General features: G+C 49.2%; 1 protein-coding gene across 5 annotated transcripts in view; it reads left to right on the top strand.

The window, feature by feature from the left end:
- The window catches only part of OSBP2 (oxysterol binding protein 2), a gene marked incomplete at its 5' end in the record, with an annotated part of 180,987 nt that overhangs the window by 127,370 nt on the left and 26,912 nt on the right, over positions 1-26,705 (top strand). For all 5 annotated transcript variants that reach the window (XM_081174816.1, XM_081174815.1, XM_081174817.1 and 2 more), the window contains one exon: positions 26,028-26,220. In XM_081174816.1, the coding sequence (XP_081030942.1) occupies positions 26,028-26,220 (193 nt within the window). The remainder of the gene's footprint in view (positions 1-26,027; positions 26,221-26,705) is intronic.

Below are 26,705 nucleotides of genomic sequence, written 5' to 3'. Positions count from 1 at the left end.
CGGGGCTAAAGCAGCCCCCCGCGTCTCTCTCCAGGCTGGGAAGGTGACGCGGGGCTATGGCAGGATCCTCTACAGCCCCGCGTCACCTCCCCAGCTGGGAGAGCGCGCGTGAGGCTAAAGCAGCCCCCCCGCGACCCACTCCCGGCTGGGGAGGTGATGGCAGGATCCTCTACAGCCCCGCGTCACCTCCCCAGCTGGGAGAGCGCGCGCGAGGCTAAAGCAGCCCCCCGCGACCCTCTCCCGGCTGGGGAGATGACTCGGGGCTATGGCAGGAGTCTCTACAGCCCCGCGTCACCTCCCCAGCTGGGAGAGCGTGCGAGAGGCTAAAGCAGCTCCCCGCGACCCTCTCCCGGCTGGGGAGGTGATGGCAGGAGCCTCTACAGCCCCGCATCACCTCCCCAGCTGGGAGAGCGTGCGCGAGGCTAAAGCAGATCCCCGCGACCCTCTCCCGGCTGGGGAGGTGATGGCAGGAGCCTCTACAGCCCCGCGTCACCTCCCCAGCTGGGAGAGCGCGCGCGCGAGGCTAAAGCAGCCCACCGCGACCCTCTCCCGGCTGGGGAGGTGACGCGAGGCTATGGCAGGAGTCTCTACAGCCCCGCGTCACCTCCCCAGCTGGGAGAGCGCGCGCGAGGCTAAAGCAGCCCCCCGCGACCCTCTCCCGGCTGGGGAGGTGACGCGGGGCTATGGCAGGAGCCTCTACAGCCCCTCGTCACCTCCCCAGCTGGGAGAGCGCGCGAGAGGCTAAAGTAGCCCTCCGCGACCCTCTCCCACCTGGGGAGGTGATGGCAGGAGTCTCTACAGCCCCGCGTCACCTCCCCAGCTGGGAGAGCGCGCGCGAGGCTAAAGCAGCCCCCCGCGACCCTCTCCCGGCTGGGGAGGTGACGCGGGGCTGTGGCAGGAGTCTGTACAGCCCCGCGTCACCTCCCCAGCTGGGAGAGCGCGCACGAGGCTAAAGCAGCCCCCCGCGACCCTCTCCCGGCTGGGGAGGTGACGCGGGGCTATGGCAGGAGCCTCTACAGCCCCGCGTCACCTCCCCAGCTGGGAGAGCGCGCGCGAGGCTAAAGCAGCCCCCCGCGACCCTCTCCCGGCTGGGGAGGTGACGCGGGGCTATGGCAGGAGTCTCTACAGCCCCGCGTCACCTCCCCAGCTGGGAGAGCGCGCACGAGGCTAAAGCAGCCCCCCGCGACCCTCTCCCGGCTGGGGAGGTGATGGCAGGAGCCTCTACAGCCCCGCGTCACCTCCCCAGCTGGGAGAGCGCGCGCGAGGCTAAAGCAGCCCCCCGCGACCCTCTCCCGGCTGGGGAGGTGACGCGGGGCTATGGCAGGAGCCTCTACAGCCCCGCGTCACCTCCCCAGCTGGGAGAGCGCGTGCGAGGCTAAAGCAGCTACCCGCGACCCTCTCCCAGCTGGGGAGGTGATGGCAGGAGCCTCTACAGCCAGGCGTCACCTCCCCAGCTGGGAGAGCGTGCGCGAGGCTAAAGCAGCCCCCCGCGACCCTCTCCCGGCTGGGGAGGTGACGCGGGGCTATGGCAGGAGCCTCTACAGCCCCGCGTCACCTCCCCAGCTGGGAGAGCGCGCGCGAGGCTAAAGCAGCTCCCCGCGACCCTCTCCTGGCTGGGGAGGTGATGGCAGGAGCCTCTACAGCCCCGCGTCACCTCCCCAGCTGGGAGAGCGCGCGCGAGGCTAAAGCAGCCCACCGCGACCCTCTCCCGGCTGGGGAGGTGATGGCAGGAGCCTCTACAGCCCCGCGTCACCTCCCCAGCTGGGAGAGCGCGCGCGAGGCTAAAGCAGCCCCCCGCGACCCTCTCCCGGCTGGGAGTCAGCCGGGAGAGCCAGCCGGGAGAGGGTCGCGGGGGGCTGCTTTAGCCTCGCGCGCACTCTCCCAGCTGGGGAGGTGATGTGGGGCTGTAGAGGCTCCTGCCATAGCCCCGCGTCACCTCCCCAGCTGGGAGAGCGCGCGCGGGGCTATGGCGTCTTCGCTCCATAGGACGCACACACATTTCCCCTTCATTTTTAAGGGGGGAAAGTGCGTCCTATAGAGCGAAAAATACGGTACTTTGCGTTGGAGACACGTTCTGGAGTGTGTGGTATTTGGAGACATTTGCTGCTTTTGGTATTGCTGCTGATACTGACATGTAGCCATTGATAGCCTCATCCTGCATGAATTTGCCCGACCCCCCTTTTTTTAAAGCAGCCCAAGCTGGTGGCGTCACTACATCTTACGGTGGCAAATACTACAGTCTTGACAATGTGCTTTGTGAAGATATACAGCCATACCTCTGGTTACAGACACTTCAGGTTGCGTGTTTTCAAGTTGCGCACCACCCTGAACCCAGAAGTACCAGAATGGGTTACTTCCAGGTTTCGGCACATGTGCAGAAGCGCCGAATCACGACTCGTGCGTGCTCAGACACGGCTTTGCGGGTTGCAATCATACCTCCCGCACGGATCATGTTTGCAACCCAAGCGTCCACTGTACTTAATTTTGCCTCTCCCGTACCTACACGATTCTGTTTCATCAAATAACCCTGAATATTGAATTGAATAATATGAGAGGAGGAGGGAATTATCTTCCAATCCACGTCCTCTGCATCATGCAAAATTCTTCACTCCTCTATAGTACTTCTCCCCCCACCCCTAGAAAAAGAGGTACTGGTATTCATCATGAAGTTGTTACAGTAAGTGTCATACTTTTTAGCAATAACCAAAAGAGAGAGAGAGCCACTGGTATGGCATACACTTGAGTACCTGCTGAAAAACCAGCGCTGCAGAGTCCTCTATCATGCCCCTCTTTATGCCCCTGCATTTCTAAACTAGAAAAAGTGCCCCATATGCCTACCCAAGTCCTGATTCTTGTACAGCCCTGTACATCTTGGGACCAAGATACCTCAAAGATCGCCTCGCCCCATATATAGCCGACCAATCACTGTGCTTTGCTGGTGAGCGCCTCCTGCAGATACCGGACTCAGCTACGTTAGTAAAGAAAAAGTGTTTAAAAAGCGTTATAACACTTTGACACCAGATGGCGCTGCAGAGTTCCGTCTTTTGCCAATGTGATTTCCCATTATGAGGTTTACAACACGTTTTCCGGAATTCCCAGATTCTGCTAGTGATTGAGCCAGACATGAACTTACAACGCTCTTCACTGTAAATAGTTTGCACCAAGAATAAAGCCTGGAAAAGGCAGGTCGGAGTCTTGCCTGTTTACTCTCGAGCAACCACACTAGCATCTGACATTGGAATTGTTTTGAAGACATTTTTATTGTTCTGTCCCTTGTCGCTTGCTGCCCTGGGCTCCTTTAGGAAGAAGAAGAGAAGAGTTTTGGATTTGACATCCCACTTTATCACTACCCTAAGGAGTCTCAAAGCGGCTAACATTCTCCTTTCCCTTCCTCCCCCACAACAAACACTCTGTGGGGTGAGTGGGGCTGAGAGACTTCAGAGAAGTGTGACTGGCCCAAGGTCACCCAGCAGCTGCATGTGGAGGAGCGGGGAAGCGAACCCAGTTCACCAGATTATGAGTCCACCGCTCTTAACCACTACACCACACTGGCTCCCTAAGCCTGTAGGGAAGGAAGGACAGGATAAAAATAAAGTAAGGGTGGACGTTACAGCCGTCCCTCGTCGTTTCATCCCTTTGATCATTTTAGTTGCCCTTTTCTGCCTCTTTCCCAGCTCTACCATATCCTTGAGGTGACCAGAACTGTAGGCTGTGTTCCATCCCTCATTTTGTGATACTTCTGTTAACATGCACTAAAAATAGCAGGGCTTGCTTTCCTCTCCTCTCCTGTAGCATCAGTTTATTGGTTTTTTAAGGCACAGGGAAGGTTTTAGCTGTGCAACCATCTCGCCAACCATCTCCTATTTCTACTTGCCTGTGTAATGGCCGAAAAATGAGGCTGGTAGTAAGTAAAAAAGGTTCTGTGTGTGCAGTGATCCCAATTGAGAACTGCAATGCAAGACAAGACAAGACTCTCCCCATTTCCAGGTTTGCTTCTGTTCCATAAATGTTTTAAGAACCGGCTTTTGTCAGATTTTCCGAAGCTGATGCTGGCAGGGAATCTGATACGGAGGTTAGGAAGGTTGTGAGTGGGTACCAGACAAATCATTTTGTACAAGGAAGAACATTGGCAGATTTGCTTCTTAGCAGGAGAACCATAATTTTACACGTGTTGGTCAACTCCCCTGCCATTTCACACCTGAGGGCTTTAAAGCTGTTGCAGCCTGTTGCAACTTCTTTCTCAACTCTACATCTTCAGTCATTTGCTGCCATTTTTCTGGAATATTAGCAGAGTTGCAGTTTGGGTGTGGGGATCTCTGTGCAGCATCTTCTGCAGCAGAGACCGGTGTCTTTTTGAGAATACGGAGTCTCCAGTCTTACGGCTTTGGCCCTGTATACCTGAAGGAGCGTCTCCACCCCCATCGGCCCCAGGCACTGAGGTCCAGCTCCAAGGGCCTTCTGGCAGTTCCCTCACTGCAAGAAGCGAAGCTACAGGGAATTAGGCAGAGAGCCTTCTCGGTAGTGGAACCCACCCTTTGGAACGCCCTCCCATCAGATGTCAAGGAGATAAAGACTTTGTGACTTTCAGAAGACATCTGAAGGCAGCCCTGTTCAGGGAAGTTTTTAATGTTTGAGGTTTTATTGTGTCTTTAATATTTTGTTATAGGGACGCGGGTGGCGCTGTGGGTTAAACCACAGAGCCTAGGACTTGCCAATCAGAAGGTCTGCGGTTCGAATCCCCGCGATGGGGTGAGCTCCTGTTGCTCGGTCCCTGCTCCTGCCCACCTATGAGTGATCACCAAAGAAGATAATATGTGGTGCAGGCAGGTAGCAGCCTTCCCATACCTTTGCAATTCAGGATCCACTTGAGCCCCAGGGAAGCAAGTGGCCCAGTGGAATTGTAAACACCCAAAAGCAGACCAAACGCTGGCATGAGGGAAATTGCTGAGGTTTGCTCGGTCCCATTTGTGCAAATGCAATCAGCCATGTATTCCTTTCATTATTGGGAGAGGACGGGGAGTCAGCAGTTCCTAATGAGAGATTAAGGACCGCTTACGATTGGTGCAGACAGTTAAAACTGCCACCTTTCTAAACAACACTCCATTGTGTACAGCTGATTGCATTTGGCTAATGGACAATGAGCCCCCAGCAGCACATAAGGCTTCTGTTTGAGGTTGCACACTGACGACAGATCCCAATTAATGCAGGGATGGATGTCGCCTGCTTTGTCACAGCCCTGCAGAGTGGCACCAGGCTTGGGTGTCAATGAGATGTGATGGCTGGATGGTTTCGTGGGAGCTGATTGAAATTAAATCCTTCAAAGACAGAGGTCCTCTGGCTGGGTTGGGATGGTATGGGGATGAGGGACCAACTCCCTTCTCTTGCTGGGGCCCAATTAGTGCCATTGCCTTCCATTAAGAGTTTGGGTGTAATCCTTGACGCCTCCCTTTCCATGGAGGCGCAGGTTACAACAACAGCCAAGGCGACATTTTTCCACCTTCGCCATATCAAGCAGTTGGTCCCTTACCTTTCCCGCCCTGACCTGACCACAGTGATCCATGCAATGGTCACCTCCAGGCTTGACTACTGTAATTCGCTCTATGCGGGGCTGCCCTTGAAGCTGTCCCAGAAACTCCAGCGGGTGCAGAATGCTGCAGCGAGGCTCCTCACAGGGTCTCTGCCATGGGAGCATATTCACCCAGTGCTTTTCCAGCTGCACTGGCTCCCGGTGGAGTACAGGGTCAGAATTAAGGTGCTGGTTTTGACCTTTAAAGCTCTTCACGGCCTAGGACCCTCGTACCTACAGGACCGCCTCTCCTGGTATGTCCCACGTAGAACCTTAAGGTCCATATATAGCAACACCCTAGAGGTCCTGGGCCCTAAGGAAGTTAGATTAGCTTCAACCGGAGCCAGGGCCTTCTCAACACTGGCTCCGGCCTGGTGGAACGCTCTGTCTCATGAGACCAGGGCCCTGCGGGATCTGATTTCTTTCCGCAGGGCTTGTAAGACAGAGCTGTTCCACCTGGCCTTTGGCTTAGAATCAGTTTGATTCCTTCCCTCTCTTTCTTTTTCCTTTCTCCTCCTGTGAAGAGGCTGCATCCTAATGTTTTAATGTTGTATTTTAATCTTTTTAATTTGTATTTTAATCAGCTTGTTTTTATTATTGGTTGTTAGCCGCCCTGAGCCCGGTCTTGGCTGGGAAGGGTGGGGTAAAAATAAAAATTTATTATTACTATGTGTGCAAAGAAGAGGAAAGACGGAGGCAAAGCCCTCTCTTAGGTCTTCTGTTCCTGCATCCAAATACCTTTCTTTCCTCATTGAACTGGAATGAGTCGTGGCTACCTTCTAATGTTTTTTTTTTTAGTTTAACAGTAATTCTTTATGCTTTCCCCACTGAGCACATTGCTTAGTCTGTTTTGGTGGGAAGAGTTGCCACAATTTGGTAAGAGTGAATACGTTGGGAGTGATTCCTGCAAGCTTCCGAGGGGCCAGGAGGTTGTAAGTGGTCGCTGCAGATTGATAAAGGGTTAATAGTTTCAGGCTCTAAATGTCATTTCCTGACAGAAGATGTGCATTGATAAAATGGCCCGGGAAAAGCTGGACTTCTGTTTCAGGTTCTGCTCTTGTTCCAGTTTTCAATTGTCGTTTTATGAAAAATCATTCATGCTCTGTTTGTGCGCCATTCTTCAAAAGCACTGCTGGGATTCCAGCAGCCTCTGGATTTCTTTCACACTGTCTATGGTTAATGTCTCACCACAGATTCCTAGCCCACCCCCGCTGTGAAAATCCCAAACTCTGAAAAGCACAACTTCTCTACTCGGCACAAATAACTTCAACGTAATAAGGTGCTATCCAACCAAGTCATATTCAGAGCAGAACTGTTGATTTCATTGGGCCTACTCTGAAGAAAGAGTCCCTATTTTCCAGGGACAATTGTGGATTTATGGAAGCCATCCCTGTTTCTGATTTGATCCCAGAGTGTCCCTCTTTTCCTTAGGACATCCCTATTTTCGTTGGAGAAATGTCGGAGGGTAAGGAGTTATGCGACTCTCCCATCCCAAGCCAAGGTGATAAGTAACTATACAACATTTAGAAGACATGTGTAGGCAGCCCTGTATAGGGAAGTTTTGTAATGTTTAATGTTTTATTGTGTTTTTAAATATGTTAGAAGCTACCTAGAGTGTCTGGGGCAACCTAGTCAGATGGGTAGATAATAAAATCATCATCAGCATTATGGATTAGGACATCCCTATTTTCATTGGAGAAATGTTGGAGAGTATGCTCTTACGTTCTTTTGTTCTTAAATATGCTAAACGTTGACTATTCCCAAAGAATTGGGCTCTTTCAAACGTATCATACCGTTAAAGGTTGGCTTGTTGAAATAACCTTATTTTGCAGTTTTGTTGACTCCTCCAAAAGCCACTTTGGCATATGTCCTGAAATGCCTCTTGTTTAAGGAGAGTGAACCATTTAAATCGCCCCATTTCATTCTCTGCCTTCCCTTTTTCCGGCAGTCAGTGAGATCTGAGGCATCGGTGCCTTGCTATCTCCTAATGAGTACCATCCTTCAGGCCTTTTAAAACGCTCGCTGCTGCCAGCCGGTTGCTGCTGCCCTATCTGTACCCCGGTAGCATATTCTAAAATGAGTTGTTTATCTGTTTATCAGGGAAGGTGGGCTGCTAAAAAGAGCTCTGCCACGACTGATTTTTGAACACACAAGGCAGGAGAGAGGAACTTCTTCCATTCTGAGGCCACTTTATCTTCTGCGCAGCCTTCCAAGGGCCACATGCCACTAGTGGGTGGAGCCAATGGCAAAAGTGGGTGGAGCAACCAATGTAAATTTTACCTGCGTGAACTAGGCTAGTTCCTTCACTCATCCCTCTCTATCCTCCATTCAGGTAAACAAGAGGTGTTAGCAGAATTCAGGGGCAAAGTCCAGCCAGGCAAAGCAGGGCCAAGGAGGAGGGGTGGCCTGGGGGGCCCAGTTTGACCCTGGAGCAAGAGGTTCTCCCCATTTGCTGTGCAGGCCATTTTAAGCGAAATACACTTGGGGACGCGGGTGGCGCTGTGGTCTAAACCACAGAGCTTGGGCTTGCCTATCAGAAGGTCAGCGGTTTGAATCCCTGCGACGGGGCGAGCTCCCGTTGCTCGGTCCCTGCTCCTGCCAACCTAGCAGTTCGAAAGCACGTCAAAATGCAAGTAGATAAATAGGTACCACTCCAGCGGGAAGGTAAACGGCCTTTGTATGCGCTGCTCTGGTTTGCCAGAAGCGGCTTAATCATGCTGGCCACATGACCCGGAAGCTGTACACCAGCTCCCTTGGCCAGTAAAGCAAAATGAGCGCCGCAACCCCAGAGTTGTCTGCGACTGGACCTAACAGTCAGGGGTCTTTACCTTTTTATCTTTACCTTTTTACACTTGGGGGTGCGGCAGGGTGAAGGGAAAACACTAGACTAGGCATATTGTGGTGGCAAAATCTGCATTTTTAACAGTCTTACGACAAAGTGCAGGAGGTGGAGTACAAAGACCTCATTCTGAGGGTCTTAAAGCCTCCCTGAATGAGCTTGTCTGGGCTTTGAGATCTTCTGCGGAAGAGGCCTTTCCGTCCTGCCACCCTCACAGGCATGTTTGGTGAGGACAAAAGAGGGCCTTCTTGGTGATTGCTCCCAGATTGTGGAACTCCCATGGGAAGGCTAGGCCAGTTCCCTCTCTGCTTACTTTTTGCTGCCAGGCCTTTGGCCACTGAGTGGCTATTGTGGCAGCATCTTCAGAGGGTAGGTTTTGTAATTTCTGGTCTCAGGTTGGGTTACAAAAAGAATCACCATTTTCAAGCAAGTAGGAATTCTGTTAAAATCATAGCAACGAAACCACTCTTGGCCAAGAAACAAGAGCCTTGTTGCTTTTTTAACCTATAAATATAAAAGGCGGCTGTTAACTTGGATCTCTCGCAAAGGCAAGTGAGAGGCACAGGGTTGAAGGAGGGGCAGATGAAAAAATCATTATATTATCAACGCCGGAGAATAATTTTAGCTGACTGTCGCAAGGAGCCGAACTGAGGAGTGTTACCTTGTGGTCGAAGGGTCCTAATTTAGGCAACCGATTCTAGCAGCATCTGAAATCTTGGCTTTCATTTTTGTTTTTTAATGGCCCAATATGGCTACCTGTGATTTCGAAGTTAGCTCAGCTGCAGAAAGCGTGACTATTCCCTCCATTTCTTCGTAGAGGGCAGGAGAACATCTGTGCATCAAGAGCTGCAGTTTGACATTCTCTGAGTTGAAGTGGGGTTGGGAGGGGGGGGGAAAGGCCAGGAACCCTGTGGGATTATTCTGTCCCTTCATTGATAATCTAGTTTAATCAGCCACCCACCAACACAGTAATTGTAGCAGAGCAGAGACGGGCGTGCTGGAAGAGACTTGTTTTGCAAATAAGATCACGGTGCCGCCCCATCGCCCCTCCCTCCCTGGGATAAGATGTTCCACAGCAACACCCACCTCCTCAGCCATTCCATATGTTCTGGGGGGGTGGAGTGTGTGTGTGTGTGTGTGTGCATGTGTCCTTTTGGCAGCTAAATTTGTAGCTCACTAATGAATGTACTTCTCTCCCTCCCCCCCTTTTAATCACACCGCAGTTTATTTTTATGAGGGATCCCAGCCAACCCCACCCTCATTGCAGCCAACACCATGTATTGAAAGAGGAGATGAAAGCAGCGCCGGTTAACATAAGCCGAGGGAAAGGGATTTTCTATTGTTTCTTGGATAATCCTCCATTTATGCATGCAGCAATTGTGGGATAACATCCCCCCCCCCCAACAAAAAAATACTCCTCGCCCAAAACATTTGCCGGCGGCAGAATTCTCACCAGGGAGCTAAGATCACCCCAGCCATAAGGCTGTTAGTTTTAGTGGGTGTGCCCAGAGCTTTTCCCAACAAAATATGCCTCCCCTACTCGCCCCGTTCCGTTCTTAATTTATATGTATTAAAAATAAATCTCCTGGTTGTGTGTGTTGGCTGTAGAGAAGCTGCTTTTATTAGAAGATGGAGCTGGATGGGACTCCCTAATCCTGAACAATAATTTAACGCAGGGTGGGAGCATTTTTCCAGGCTGAGGGGCTCAATCTCTCTTGGGGAGCCTTGCAGAGGCCACATGCCAGCAATGAGCAGGGGTGGAGGCAAAAGAGGTGTTGGTCTTCCTTTCCTAGTGCAGACTCCATTCCAGCCATGCAAAAGTCAGAGGTGTCTATATATACAAACATTTCCACACACCTCTTTCCGTGCAGGCAGCCAAGAGACATGATCACAGTTCAGCAAGTACATTCCAGTAGGGCAAAAGCACTCAAGGAGAGCCCAGAGCAGTGAGGCAATGTGGCCTTATACCCAATTAGCCAACATTGCTCCCTCCAAATGTTGCTGGACTACAACTCCCATCATCCCTTGCTGGTGAGGCAGATGGGAGTTGGAGTCAAATACCCAGAAGACACCACATTGGCTAACCCTGCCTGGCCTAGCGAATGTCCTGAGGGCCAGATAAGAGAGCCCTGGAAGGGGCCACGTTCTAGGTGTCCATTGCCCGAGGCTTCTAATCTTTGATTTATTGTAATGTACGTTGCGGCAGGGAGGAAGGGAGAGACTCTGAGAGGTCTCGCCAGCAGACATCTTGTGGAGTGGACAGAAGACACACACGGCTAGCATGCTTCATTCTGTTTCATTTCACAACCTGTTCTTTGCTCCAGCCTCTGTAGAAGTTTGCATTGAATAATTCATATATATATATATATATATATATATATATATATATATATATATATATATTATGAGAGGCATCGTGTGGGGAACAGTGATAGAGCACAATTTGTCATCTCACTTCCCTTGTGAGGTTGCTGGGAAGAGGAGGGGAAATTATTCTGTTGCGCAGCCCAAAATAGCTGTAATTGGGATCACTGCTCCTCCGAAAGCACCATGTACCTCCTATGGCACAATGTTCTGAACTAGCAGTTTAATTTGTGCCGGTGGATGCTTGCGTATTTATGTGGGGCCAACTCTGTCAAGGAGGCTGAGAGATGTAGTTCCTGGATGGGGGAAGATGGGGCTTCCCTAAGGATGCTCTGGCAGTTGCTCTCTGTGTGTGTGTGTGTGTGTGTGTGTGTGTGTGTGTGAGAGAGAGAGAGAGAGAGAGAGAGAGAGAGAGAGAAAGAGAGAGCGCGCGCGCTCAAGCACCTCTTGGCCATACAGTTAGACTACTAAGTTCATTCTCTGAAGGACAGGGCCTGCGCTGCAAGAGCAGTAGTCTTGCAATCTGGGGAACCGGGTTCGCGTCTCCGCTCCTCCACATGCAGCTGCTGGGTGACCTTGGGCCAGTCACACTTCTCTGAAGTCTCTCAGCCCCACTCACCTCACAGAGTGTTTGTTGTGGGGGAGGAAGGGAAAGGAGAATGTTAGCCGCTTTGAGACTCCTTCGGGTAGTGATAAAGCGGGATATCAAATCCAAACTCCTCTTCTTCTTCTTCTTTGAGGTCATTTTCAGCAAACAAGGGAGCAATAGAGGCCTGGCAAGAACACATCAGCTAGATTGTCAAAGCCTCGGTGTTTCTGAGACGGAGATCATAACCATCAATAAAGGGCTTTTATTGTTTTGTTTGCTAGATGTTGAATATCAGGGAAATTGCCCCCAAACGAAAAAAGAGAAACACAGTAGAGACCCATGGGGGTTCCAGATAGAAATGCGCATCTATCGAGACACTATACAGCCTAGTTTTATTTAATGTAAAACTAAACAAAAAAAGATGGAGGCGATACCTATCTCCGTGCATGTAATGGTGGCCCCATGTTGGGAACGTGAGCTCAACTTGTGGTGGTCACCAGTTGATATGCACAGAAATCCCTTCACACAGGGAAGAAAGGTGTTTTCTCTGTGCATATCACAGGGGCCACAGGTTGAGCTGATGTTCCCATGTTGTGTTCACCTGCTGATACGCATAGAAATCTCTTTCGCAGGTAAGAATGGTCTTACCTTCCGTGGAACAAGCCCCAGGGACAGCTAGGGAAGACTCCTGCCTGACTTCCTTGGGCATTGGGTATATGCCTCTCTGCTAATAATTTGCCCATCCCAGACTTTTCAGTGCTGCTTTCTTAACAACAGGAAGCCTGTTTCTTTTGGGGAGGGAAAGGCGCATACTGCTGTTCTCCTGTTTGTTTGCATCAACAGATGTGGAATAACCTGGGATGGTCGCTGTACATTGCTTGAGAATTGTAATGCTGTTTTCTATTAAACTCTTGACAACCCATGAAATTGGCTCTTCTTTGCTGTGACTAGCCCGTGAAATTTGCCAGCACGTTTTGCGTCTGTTGGTGTTGTGGTATTCTTCCCCTTCTCCCCCCGCCCCTTTCCTTATTCAAAGCAGAGCTGGTGTGGTGAAAAGAATGTTGGACTCGCATCAGGGGGTTCTGGGTTCAAATCTCATTTTCTTCATAAAATCAAAAGTAGGCTTGTGATAGAGGGACGCGGGTGGCGCTGTGGGTTAAACCATAGTGCCTAGGACTTGCCGATCAGAAGGTCGGCGGTTCGAATCCCTGCGATGGGGTGAGCTCCCATTGCTCTGTCCCTGCTCCTGCCAACCTAGCAGTTCAAAACCACGTCAAAGTGCAAATAGATAAATAGGTACCGCTCCGGCGGGGAAGGTAAACAGCGTTTCCATGCACTGCTCTGGTTCGCTAGAAGCGGCTTAGTCATGCTGGCCACATGACCCGGAAGCTGTACGCCTGCTCCCTCGGCCAGTAAAGCGAGATGAGTGCTGCAACCCCAGAGTCGGTCACGACTGGACTTAATGGTCAGGGGTCCCTTTACCTTTACCTTTAGGCTTGTGATATGAAGTCAACCTGGTGGTGAGCACTAAGAAGGGATTTTGTCTGTGGTTGCCTTGTTGTGGTTTGATGTCAGATCTCATGGAGAAGGCAGCAAGTCAGGTCAGGAGTTGCAGGACCAAGAACAGCTCCAGGTGAGAGCAAGCTGAGCCTTTTACAACCTCTGCCCCCTTGTGACCGGCTTGAAGGATGAACGCTCTGTTCTCCCTCCTCCTCTTCCTCCTTTATTCCCTAGCCTCCTGCCTGCTACACTCCCTGTACTGCTGGACCAGTGAGCTTCTGTGCAAGGCATTTTGTTCCTACGGGAACCTAATTATGGTGCCAGGCGAATAAAACGGAACAGCCTTGTGTACGGCAAACTGAGTTTCTTGAGTGATGATGAATTTTTCTTCCCATATGCAAGAGCGGGAGGGTTCTGTGTGTTCATGTCTCTCATTCCTCTAGTACCAACTCATATGAAAAGGGAAAGTCTTGGTCCTTCTCTTTCATGGAGCTGTTTAGGGAAGTTTTTAATGTTTGATGTTTTATTGTATTTTTAATATTCTGTTCGGAGCCGGCCAGAGTGGCTGGAGAATTTAGTATTATAAATAAATAAATTATTATTATTGTTATTATTATTATTATTATTATTATTATTATTATTATTATTATTTCTGCGGAAATCACAGGCTGTTGCTCTTTCAACTGCCTGTCTCTCCAGAGAAAATATAAATGAGAAATCACATGGCTTTTCCTAGGTCTGGAGCACCTTTTGAGGATGGGGGCATGAGAGTGGCCTCCTGCCCCATAGTGTTTCTGTTGGTGTACAACTCTGCTCCTTTTTAATCCTATAAACCATGAGCAAGTGACCAGATATTAGGAATGTAGGTAGCTGCCTAATATTGAGTCAGGCTGTTGGTCCATCTAGATCAGTATTGTCTACACCAGGCATAGGCAAACTTGGCCCTCCAGATGTTTTGGGACCACACTTCCCATCATCCCTGACCACTGGTCCTGTTAGCTAGGGGTGATGGGAGTTGTAGTCCCAAAGCACCTGGAGGGCTGAGTTTGCCTATGCCTGGTCTACACTGACTGGCAGCAGCTCTCCCATGAGTTCAGACAAGGGAGGCTTTCGCAGCCCCACCTGGAGATGCCGGGATTAAACCTGCGACCTTTTGCTTGCAAAGTGGATGCCATACTGCTGAGCTACGACTCTTTCTTAAATGCCCGCTGCTGAGATCGGAACTGTGAGTCTGTGTATCGTGCTGCTTCCCTACCCAGATCACTGCCGCCGAGTGTGCCCGGCTGCTGTTTTCCGTCTCTTCAATCTGCAGCTTCTTCTATTAATCCTGCAGCACAACATTAGTTTAGAGAAGGGATTTATTGCCTCTGTTGCTGCGAAGCATCTGCATGTGTTGAACGGTCCTCTCGCCGGCTGAGAATCCCAGAGTAGGAGTTCCTGCCTGGTCTGTTTTAGGAGGTTTCCTGGTCCTTTCCCACTGCTTCCCACAGAGAGGAGTGGAACAGCTATCCTGGGTTCTTACGTGCACCAGAACCCACAAACGGTTCAGTGCTTGGATTATTACCTCGTCCCCCTCAAGATTGGCGGTCATCACCTCGCACTGCAAATAGCCTGGCTAAATCTGTGTAATTCACAACGGGGGTAAGGCAAATTATTATCCGTGTTCAACTGCAAGTGGAAATTTGTGCAGCAATACTTGTTGCTCCTCTCCTGTGCTGTTATTTGTCCCTTACCCCCCCCCCCACAAAAAATCATTTTGCGGCTGCAGACATACCTCACTCGCCCATCCTCTCAGCTTAATGCTGGTTGCAATCCCAGCAGTGCTGCTGCTGCCTCCTGTTTTCTGCTGAGCCTGTGGCTTGCATGAGCTCTGACCCCATTTGAATGTCCCTGTTTGTTTCCCCACAGATCTGAGAAGAGTATTTTTTTTTATGCAGTGCTAGGATCTCTCAAGAATGCTTCTCAACAGGTTATCTGTTTCTAGGAGCCATCTCATATTTTCTGCATTTTGTTTCCTTCTGAATTTAGTTTTTTCCAACCCTATTCACCCCCCCCCAATACCCTCTGTGCATGTGTAGTTTGTATATCCTCACGCTGCAATTTATGATAACACGTCATACATCTGATGAAGTGGGTGTCCACAAATGCTTATGTCGGCCTTCCCAACCTGGTACCCTCTGGGTTGTTGTGAACTACAGTTCCTCTCACCTCATGTGGATGATGGAAGTTGTAGTCCCAAACCGGCTGTGCTGGCCAGGACTGATGGGAACTGTGGTCCAAAACATCTGGAAGGCACCGATGTTGGGGAAGGCTGGCTTTATCCTTTAATAAATTAAAGGTAAAGGGGTAAAGGGACCCCTGACCGTTTGGTCCAGTCGCGGACGACTCTGGAGTTTCGGCGCTCATCTCTTTTTACTGGCCGAGGGAGCCGGCATACAGCTTCCAGGTCATGTGGCCAGCATGACTAAGCCGCTTCTGGCGAACCAGAACAGCACACGGAAACGCTGTTTACCTTCCCGCCAGAGCGGTACCTATTTATCTACTTGCACTTTGACGTGCTTTCGAACTGCTAGGTGGGCAGGAGCAGGGACCGAGCAACGGGAGCTCACCCCGTTGCGGGGATTCGAACTGCCACCCTTCTGATCGGCAGGCCCTAGGCTCTGTGGTTTAGACCACAGTGCCACCCGCACCCCTTTAATAAATTAGCTAGCCCTTTAAAGTTGGCACAAGGCTCTTTGTTATTCTGCAGCGCCACTAACATGGCTGCCCCTCTGGAAATTGTTCCAGTTCTACAGAACACCCTAGAATTCTAGTCATAAAGTTGCCCGGGGGTCAGCGTTGGGCAGGCTTTGTGAATGAGTGCGGGAGGCAATATGGAAAGAGAACTTGCAGCTATTGAACTAAAACAATAGAGGGCACGTGTGCTTGTTCTCAGATTGCTTTGAGAGAAAGAGAGTATTAGTTATCTGCTAAAGAATGAATGACTTGTATCAGTGGCTGATGAGGGGTAGATTGTATTGCCTTGAAAAGGGAGCAAAGGAAGGCCGTCAGAAAGGCCCCATCTCTTCCAGCATCCTGTTTCCCACAGCAGCCAATCAGATGCCTCTGAGAAGCCCGCTAGCAGGGCACATGCCCAACACCCCTTTTCAGCTGTTGTTCCCCAGCGACTAACATCCAGAGGCAGGCTGCAACTGATCCTGGAGGTAGCACGCAGCCAGCTTGACTGGTAGCCATTGATAGTCTTATGAAAGGTGAGTCAGGAGTAGCCTTATCCTCTGTGAAAGGTGAGAGTCAGTGTGGGGGTATTGCTTAGAGTGTCAGACTAGGACTCGAGTGACCAGGGTTCAAATCCCCACTTGGCCATGAAGCTCACTGGGTGACCTTGGGCCAGTCACTGCCTCTCAGCCTAACCTTCCTCGCAAGGTTGCTGCAGAGATTAAATGATGGGGAGAACCTTTTCTGCAACCTTGAGCACCTTGGAGGAAACGGTGGGATGTAAATACAAAATTCGAGGTGAGTTAGGAGTAGCTGTTGATAGTCTTATGAAAATTGAGATGGGAGTAGTCCTTATCCTCCATTAAAGGTGAGGAGTAGTGGTGGAGGGGGAATTTGAGTCAGTATACGTTGAAAGCCAAATCGGATCAAAGCCAAGCTTTCCCAAACAATATGTAAACCGAAACACAGCTGTATGTTGAAATTTGCACTTATCTGAATTTTGCAGGAGTCTTGTTTGTAAAAATGCATGCATCAAGGAAGATATGTGTATAAAAATTGAGGTATCGGTCAAAATAACATACACAAACACGTTGCATTTGAGAAAATTGATGCCGGAAATGTGTACATCAGTAAAAACTGCATGAATAATGTATTCGGAGAAATTTGCTCTAAAATGCTTTTTTATTATTATTATCATTGCAAATTGCCACAACATTTAGAGAACAGCATTTAAGATTGGGGAGAAAATGTGAAAATCAAAGAACCGAACTGGATAGATATTTCCAATCCTAATTTAGGAGTGTCCAACTTTAGCCAGAGGAGTGCTAATGTACTTCAGCAGAAAGCATCTTTTTGCAGGAATGTTGTTGCTCTTTCAGTTAGAAGATGAGGTAAATAACCAAGCTGTGAAACAAACAAAAAATGCTTCTGCAGTATCTGAATGCAATGAGACCATCTGAGATAGGGCACTGGATGGGAAGGAACTCGGGGATAGTTTACAGTGGTGCCCTGCAAGACGAATGCCTCGCAAGACGGAAAACCCGCTAGACAAAAGGGTTTTCCTTTTTTGAGCTGCTTCGCAAGACGATTTTCCCTATGGACTTGCTTTGCAAGACGAAAACGTCTTGCAAGTGTTCCGTTTTTTTTTGCTCCTCCCCCTTTTTCTAAGCCGCTAAGCCGCTAATAGCCTTTTAGCCGCTAATCCGCTAATCCTTTAATAGCCGCTAAGCCTTTAATAGCCGCTAAACTGCTAATAGCGCTAAGCCGCTAATAGGGTTGCTTCGCAAGACGAAAAAACCGCTAGACGAAGAGACTCGCGGAACGGATTAATTTCGTCTTGCGAGGCACCACTGTACTCTGCTAAACTTTGCATATCAAATAAGACCCCTGTGAGCATAAGCAAGCCTCTCCTGGTACGCTGAAATATACAGTTGTACCTTGGTTCTTGAACGCCTTGGTCTTCTTACATTTTGGCTCCCAAACGGCGTAAACTCGGGAGTGTTCTGGTTTGCGAACGTTCTTTGGAACTTGAACATCCGACGTGGCTTCCTTGGCTTCCGATTAAGTGCAGAAAGCTCCTGCAGCCAATCAGAAGCTGCACCTTGGTTTTCAAACGTTTTTGGAAGTCGAACGGACTTCCTGAATGGATTCAGTTCCAGAACCAAGGTACGACTGTACACCTAAAATGTACCATTGGTTACTTCGTGCAATGCAAGTTGGCTAGATTTTTTTGTTGTTAGTCACTCTGAGTTGCTTTGGGCTGGATAAAACTAATAATAATAATTTAAAAAAAATAAAAATACCAGAAGGGCCCTGCCTGCCATAGTATTTTTAAAAGGGTGGGGAGAGAGGCAAGGAACTGGGAGGCTACAGGTGTAGTAAAAGTTTTTGTCTGCTAAATCACTGCACCAGCCTCAGTCTGCCACCTGCCTGTCTTACCTGCCCCCCCCATCTCAGTGTTGTCCTTTTGCATCTCAGCAGGGCAAGGGACAAAATTAGAGTTGGTTGGCTCCGCCTCTTGTTGACTGGCTCCGCCTACTGTTGGTCTCCCAGCCTTCCACCCTCCCAGTCCCGTGGAGCATGTCCTGTCACTGTGTGTGTGTGTGTGTGTGTGTGTGTGTGTGTGTTCAGGCCGCCCAGCCAAAGGGGCTGTCTCCACACCACAGGGGCCCTTGCGCTCTGCCGCTATGTGAGATTTGCAAAGGCAAGCTGGCTGCTTTCGCCCACCCTCCCCCAAAACTGATCCATATGACGAAGCTGAAGACCAAACGTCAAAGGCGGTTAGCCTCAAAATGGTTGTGTGCTAGATGAAAAGTCTCGTTGAAGCAAGGCCAGCGACTCTCGGGCGCTGTTCCACTGACATGGTTCCTTCTGCAAAGAGCGGGCGATTATTGTAAGAGTTGCCAGCCCAGATCAGCTGAGCTGCTCTGCCTCAGCCTGACAGCGGTCGGCTACCTGGAGAAATATGCAGGAGCTACCTGTGAGACAGATTAAACCTCTCCAGGGGCCTGTGTCCCGCCAGTCTTGCCTCTTGCCGCTGCTTAGGATTCCACCTCCTGGCTTAATGGTTCTTCTGCAGGCAAATACAATTGCACGATTGCACCTGTCTGCTTTTGACTGCTCTGCACCCGTCAACTGTCTTCCTTTTCTCGCGCAATTTCGCCTCCCGTTACTTGCTTTCAAAATGTTTATTCTCTAGCTCAGACTTGCCCTCCAGAAGATGTTACGGACTGCATCTTTCATCAGCTCCAAGAACAATGCTGTACGGGCCAAGCTGTGATATCATAATGATTAAGGCCTTAAATGATAATTTTAGGTTATATTTTAGTGACTAAGTTTTAATTTATATATTTTAAAACTGTTGCTATATTTGTATTGTCCCTGTTATAAGGTAAAGGTAAAGGGACCCCTGACCGTTAGGTCCAGTCGTGGCCGACTCTGGGGTTGCGGCACTCATCTTGCTTTATTGGCCGAGGGAGCCAGCGTCCAGCTTCCGGGTCATGTGGCCAGCATGACTAAGCCGCTTCTGGCGAACCAGAGCAGCGCACGGAAATGCCGTTTACCTTCCCGCCGGAGTAGTACCTATTTATCTACTTGCACTTTGACGTGCTTTCGAACTGCTGCGTGGGCAGGAACAGGGACCAAGAAACGGGAGCTCACCCCGACGCGGGGATTCAAAGTGCCGGCCTTCTGATTGGCAAGTCCTAGGCTCTGTGGTTTAACCCACAGCGCCACCCGTGTCCCTCTATACCCAATTGCAAATTCAAATGTATCCCTATCATTTTTTATGACTTCCTTGATATTGTATGTGGGCTGGAACTGGTCTGTGACCAAAATAATACATTCATTCATTCAGTGCTGTACTGGCAGGGGCTGATGGGTATTGAGAGCTGGGTGCTGTAGCAGTTACAGTGTTGGACTAGGACCTGGGAGACCAGGGTTCAAATCCCCATGCAGCCATGAAGGTGACTGGGTGACTTTGGACCAATCACTCACTCTCAGCCTAATCTACCTCACAGGGTTGTTGTGAGGAAAATACACAGAGAGGGAGGGCTCCTTGGAGGAAAAGGTTCGCTATAAAAACAAATAAAATGTTTGTAGTGCAAAACATACGGCAAAGGCCACTCTAGCTTCTGCTTATTCTCGTTATTGTCTATTACATTTATATCCTGTTTTCCCTCCTAAGGAGCTCAAGGTGACACACACATAGTTCTCCCTCCTGTATTTTATCCTCACTACATCCTTTTGAGGTAGGTTAGGCTGAGAAATAGTAACCGGCCAGAGGCCATCACCCAGGGAGCAACCATTCTTATCCTTTGTTTAGAGAAATGCCTTTAAGCAGTGGTGTAGCATGGGTTGCCAGTGCCCAGGGCAGGGACTGGGGTGGAGGTGCATGGATCCCCAGGCTGCGGGTTCTGCTGCTGCTGGCAGTGGCCGTGCAACTTCTCGGCTTGGTGGCTCTGCTGCCTCCTGGCTCTGCCAGCTCAGAGATGGGGCGTGTGGGCACCCCTTTACCAGCCATGAGGAGGAGGAGGCGCTGCCCAGTTCCGAAGGCCTGCCTCCCCATGGCTCCAGAAGGTGGCAGGAGCTCAGCCACACAGCCTTGTAGGGGCCCCTTGTTGCACTCCTCTCAGAATTTTGCGCCCAGGGCCACCACCCCTTCGCCCCTCATGCTGCGCCAGTGCCTTTAAGACTCACTTATTTCAGCTAGCCTGTGTTTTTGTGTTGGGCCTTGTTTGGTGGGCCTTTGTTTACTTATTCCCCCCCCCCTTAATAATATGACTATATTGCAGTTGTGTAATGTGTATGGGTTGCTCGTGCGTAAGTTGCCGCCTCTCCAGGCTTTGTTGCCTTGCTAAACCTTTCAGTCTGGGCAGCCCTTCACTTTGTGACTGCCTCAGTCGCTAGCAGAATCCGTCAGTGGGCGTTTCTTAAATCTTTTCCAACATAAAAGTTGTTTGACACCCAGTCTCCTCCTATTCTCCCTGCGCGGAAGTCTTCTGCGCAGGGTGGGCATGGGTAGCGGAGGACCTGTGCTCTCCTCGCTGGTGTCCGGTGAAGAGTCCTGGAGCCCTCTCGCCGATTCCCCCATCAGCCCCTCTATATCCCTGGTGTTTGCTTCCCCATCTGCGGAGCTGCCTCTCTCCCTGCTGGGCCCTTCTCCAGCATCATTTGAGAGCCTTCCCTCCGCCTCTAGCTCCGATGTCAGTTCCCTGACAAGTTGCCTACAAAGTGCCAATTTAAAACCAGTGCAAAGTATAGCAGACAAATCGATGCATGAAACACAGCAAAGTTTGGGCTTTCTTTTTTTTTAGTTTAAATTACAGTGGTACTTGGTTGTCAAACGGCTTGGCTCCCGAACAAATAGGCTCCTGAACACCGCAAACCTGGACGTGAGTTTTCCAGTTTGCGGACGTTTTTTGGAAACCAAACTTCCGACGGGGCTTCCACGGCTTCCGGTTGAGTGCAGGAAGCTCCTGCAGCCAATTGGAAGCCGCGCCTTGGTTTTTGGACGGTTCCGGGAGTCGAATGGACTCGCGGAACGGATTAAGTTTGACAACCAAGGTACCACTATAGTGGCCCACCTAGTCCAGCATCCTGTTCTCACAGTGGCCAACTAGAAACCTTTCCACAGAAGCCTGGAAACAAGACCTGAGTGCAATGAGCACTGCTGTCCCCACTCAAGATGCCCAGCAAAAGTGGTATTCAGAAGGATTGCTGCCTCTGAGTGAGAAGCCAGAGCATATCTGTTGTGGCTAGTAGCTGCGGACAGCCTTCTCCTCCATGAATTTGCCCAATCCTCTTTTTAAAGCCATCTGCGTTGGTGGCCATCCCCACACCTCGTGGGAGCAAATTCCACAGCTGAAGGAAAGTCATACAACTGCAGAGTTGAAAGGGATCTCCAAGGGTCATCTAGTCCAACCCCCTGCAATGCAGGAATCTCAGATAAAAGCACCCAGGACAGGTGGCCGTTTGACCTCTGCTTCAAAACCTCCAAGCATCTGTCTTGCAGAGACAACAATGGTTTTAAGCTGGCATCTGTAAACAAAAATGCGAAGCTTTTATTTTAAGTTTAAATTCGATTGTATATCCAAGGGGCAAGTTTTGCAATGGTCAGTTTTAGAGGCAATACTGCTTCTGAGTACCAGTTGCTGGAAACAGCAAGAGGGGAGAGCGCTGTTGTGCCTGGGTCCTGCACATCCCCAATAAATAACGAGGCAGTAATCTTGTTAACAATAAATTGATGCCGTAAATAGGATTTCCCCCCCCTCGCAGAACCAGTCTGCCTGCCAAAAACCACTTGCCAGAGCCTTAATATGGAAATTGCTTGCTGTCCCCCAGTAGCGAGGAAAGGATTATTTTTCATGTAATGCGTTTTGAGAACATCACCTGTAATTACACAGCTCCCTTTTAAGAGCTTCGAAAGACTCTTGCAGTAAAATGGCCATTACGGGGCCATCGAGTGTTAAGAGAGCAAAGGTGATGATTACAAACTGGCGTCAAGAGATGCTTATCACAATGCACACATTTTGAACCACGTTTGGAGGTTCAGGATGCAAGCGTAAGGAGCTGGTGGAAAGGAATGTTGGCATGATTTATAAAGGAGCTCAGGTGGTGTGTATGTGGTCGCTAACATGTTGCTGTCCTTCCCTCAGACCCAGAGGGCTCTCTTGGAAGGATCCTTAAGCTCTCCAGCTATCAAGATAGCGACAGTTGAGAGGAACAATGTAGAAATGATACACCGGGTGGTAGTTTGGCTTAAAGAGCTGGTTTTTTTAATTTGTTGTGAGCATTATGAAAACCTATTTTATCCCCCTTCCTTTCCCTCTTTTGCTTTCTCTTCTTTGACTTTGTTCCTGGCCTCCTTCTCCAGGTTTCTTTCCCCCACAAAACAACTACCTACTCCAGCCTTGAAAACAAAAGATGGCTTGTGTAATATCCAGAAGGACATCAACAATGAAGCCCAACTGAGCAGCTGTCAACAGGCGTGGTGTGTGTGTGTGTGTGTGTGTGTGTGTGTGTGTGTGTGTGTGTGTTTGTATGGTTTGTTCCATCCTGTTTGGGTCATGTTGCTGATCCAGAGAGGGCTGCCTGACAATAGGAAAGCCGAGTATTTGACACTCCAGATTAAGGTTTAGGAACTGGCAGCCGGTGGGCCAAACCAGGTCCATGGAGTGATTGATAGCTGTCATGAAATTCTATTCAGTATTGATCCAGAGCAGAACTTCAACATATAGTTAGCAGAGTCAAAACTTAAACATGTTGCTGGATTCCCAAAAAATAGACCAGAGGCAATTGTATTTTATCCAGCAGAGCTTTACTGCTACTGAAGGCAAATGAGCATAACTGGTCACAAATCCAATACATTCGGGATTGGCACTGTCCATAAGAAATCCAGTTGCAGCAGGCTTAACTTAAACTTACAATAACTTATAATAAGTCTAAACTTTAACACTAAGCATATTATGTACAGAACAGCACACCAGAAGGAGAGAAAGAAAAGTGTGAATCCCAGGCTCCTTCTGGCCTTATTATTATAGTCAGCATGACCTTCGCAGAAAGAGATAACAATCAGTTTAAACCAGCTGTACTCAGCTTCTCTGAAGGAATACCCCAACTTCATGAACCTTCTGCTTGCTTCTTTCACACACAGAAGCTTCCAGAACCCTCTTGAATTAATTAGAATAGGAAAGATCTCTACACATCAGATCAACACTTTCTGCACTAAGAATGCAAACTGACAATAGCATCTATACCAGGGATTGTTAACTTGTAGTCCATAGGCTATGTCCACCACCCAAAAGGGTTTTTTGTGGGCCTCCAAAAGCTGTCATTAATTAGGGTTTTTGTTTTGATTCTTGACAGTTCCATGGGTTCACACCCCCTTTGATGCCAAAACTTTGTTTTCCATGGCCTCCCAAGGACCCCAAAAACTGCCAATTTCTGTAATTCATTGATTGATTGATTGATTTTTGAATGTATTCTTTAAGTTTTATCTTTACTAACTGCTCCTATAGCTTCCGCAGCATTGTGTCAAAAGGGATTTTGTGCTCCCCAAGTCCCCGCCTTTCAAAATCAGCCCTTATTTGTTCTTAATTTAACCATGAATCTTTAAAAAACCCTGATTTAAAATAGTAGAAGACTCTATAAAGACTTGCTGAATAGGAGGCAAATATGAAATAGCCTGCCTTTAGTCACCTAAGGGAGAGAGACCTTGTTTAACAGAAATGTCTTTCAAAGATATTAAGGCCACATTGTTATCTGTGCTGCTTTTCAGTTTTCTGCGGTTAAATTTGAAACTATGGGTTGCATTTTATGTTGTGTTTCTTTGCTTCTCTCTCTCTCTCTCTCTCTCTCTCTCTCTCTCTCTCTCTCTCTCTCTCTCTCTCTGTGTGTGTGTGTGTGTGTGTGTTAGAAATTTAGAAATAGGCTAACAGTTGTTCAGGAGCCCATCTTACAAAATTCAGCCCAGATTGTGAATTCCGACACTGAGCATTCGGAACTAGAAACGCTTGTTAGAGAGCTCTGCTTTGCACATCTGTGTTTCCCCAGGAGTCTGACCTGTCCTTGTTCCACCTGCAAAAAAGCAGGGCTTTTAAGCTGTCAGGAGCATCTTGCCGTATTGTGCCTTTAATTGCTACACAGGGGATTGCCTGTCTTGCCTGGACTCCACTTGACTAAGAATAGGAAAAGAGGGCTAGCCATTCTGCCTGGCTTCGGAGGGGAGGGAGGATGGGAAGGAATCTGCAGTATGTGTGTCTGTCTGTCAGTGTAGCGGAGCTTATGTCCAGGGAGGGGCTCAGTACCGGATTTACGTATAAGCTAAACAAGCTGTAGCTTAGGGCCCCACTCTCTTGGGGGGTCCCAAAAAAAATTAAAGGGGAAAAACCTGGATGTACATTTCCAAAATATAAGATAAAAAACAAATAAAATAAAACCTACATACAGCAACAGTGTTTTGTGTTGTGTAGGCTCCTATGATGTAAGTAATGGGCGCCGCCTGCTAGCCTGCTCCCTAAAATATCACTGTTTGCTCATTTCTATATATAGGGTGCCTACATTCTGTATGTGCAAATGGCTTTAGGTCTATAAATTACCATATAGCATATATTCAATGCAAAAAACAGCAACAATTTGTTGTTGACAGCTGGACATATAAAGGGCCCCATTACCTTCAGTAGCTTAGGGCCTCATCAAACCTAAATCCAGCCCTGGAGGGGCTCACTCTCTGCCTCAAATACCCCAGTCTGAACACAGACACCCCAGTTGTGCAGCTGTATATATTGAATAAAGTATGTGAACTAAACAGGGATATGAGCTCAGTTTGCATAACTGTTTCCATTTAGGGGTTCGTGGCTGCAGATTTAGGATTGCGGGGTGGGGCGGGGGGAGTCAGAGTACTAAATAGCGTGTGCTGTGATGGAATGCGAATACCAGAGAGCTATTTTTTGCAACAACAGCCTTGGACTCTTGTGTGTTTGTGTGTGTGTGTACATATGTGTGTGTATGTCCCCATCTGGACTGGTCCCTTCATTTTCTCCTGGAGCATAATTTAACATGCTGTCTCCATCCCCCAGCCCAGGTTCCACATACTCTCTGCTAGAAACCTTTACAATTCTCTGCCCTGGCAATCCAAATCCTATGGCAACCCCACCACCACCACCACCACCCCCAAAGAAAAACCACTGACTTCTGCTACCTATATAGATTATGAAAACACAGCAAATGTGCATATGTTGTTTTGTTTTGCATGGTTTTTTAGTGCACAAGTCTAGTTTTGCTAGAACCTCCACAACTCCTGAAAATCTTATTCATCCAACATATCTCTGGCTTTGCAGGTTTCATTGGGTGTTTCTTGTATTCACAGATAAGACTTAAAGGTATATTCACAGGCTAAAGAGCTAGTAACCAGCTTTTAAATGGAAAGGGAAAGGAAAAGAACTTGAGATCCTCTGGAAGTTGAATTTTAGACCCAGTTCCGTTTTCTAGGTTCTTGTGTAATCTGAACATACCCATATAAAACGTCCTGTGGAATAATGTCCTGTTAAGTGGATTAATAAAACAGCCTTCACTTTTGTCTGGGAGGCCAACAAGGAGGAAGCCTGGCTCCTCTGGGAAGCCTGGGAGCAGCCACCGAGAAGGCCCTGTCCTGTATCCCCACCAAGCATGCCTGTGAGGTGGCAGGAGCAAAAGAAGGCCTTTCCCCGAAGATTTCAGAGCCTGGGCAGGTTCATATGGGAGAATACGGTCCTCCAGATGGCCATAGAGTGCTGACCCTCCTAGAATCATAGAGTTGGAAGAGACCATGAGGACCATCTAGTCCAACTTCCAGCAAAGCAGGAATCTGTCACCCAATGTGGGGCTCAAACCCATAACCCTGAGGTTAAGAGTCTCGTATCCCTGGGCTCCTGCAGCTCTCCCCTGCTGACCCCTTGCCTTCTCTCTGCTTGCAGGCCTGCCGCGACTTCCTGGATTTAGCCGAGACCCACAGCCGCAAATGGCAGCGGGCGCTCCAGTATGAGCGGGAGCAGCGGACCCGCCTGGAGGAAACCATTGAGCAGCTAGCCAAGCAGCACAACAACTTGGAGAGAGCCTGCCGAGGGGCCCCCTCCCTCTCTGCGAACACCAGCATCCGCGCGTCCAAAGGTGAGGAGGAGGCCCACTGCCGCTACTGCTTCCATATTTGACAAGCAGCTCTTGCCCTGCACCTTGGCTGGCTAGGACCTTTCGCAGGGAAGGGCCGGAGCTCAATGTTAGAGCACCTGTGTTGCATGCGAAAGGTCCCAGGTTTGATTCCCTGCAGCACCTCCAGGGAGGGCTGCAAGTCAATATACAGTGGTACCTCGGGTTACAGACACTTCAGGTTACAGACGCTTCAGGTTATAGACTCTGCTAACCCAGAAATAGTACCTCGGGTTAAGAACTTTGCTTCAGGATGAGAACAGAAATCGCGCAGCAGTGGTGCGGCAGCAGCAGGAGGCCCCATTAGCTAAAGTGGTGCTTCAGGTTAAGAACGGACCTCCAGAACGAATTAAGTTCTTAACCCGAGGTACCACTGTAGGCAATAATGAGCTGTGTGGACCAATAGTCTGACTTGGCATAAGGCAGCCCTCCTATGTTCCTGCTTCATT

Source organism: Podarcis bocagei (assembly GCF_964188305.1).
Source record: "Podarcis bocagei genome assembly, chromosome: 16".
NCBI lineage: Eukaryota > Metazoa > Chordata > Lepidosauria > Squamata > Lacertidae > Podarcis > Podarcis bocagei.
Note: the sequence above shows the minus strand (reverse complement) of the source record. Positions and strands in the feature narration are given on the sequence as shown.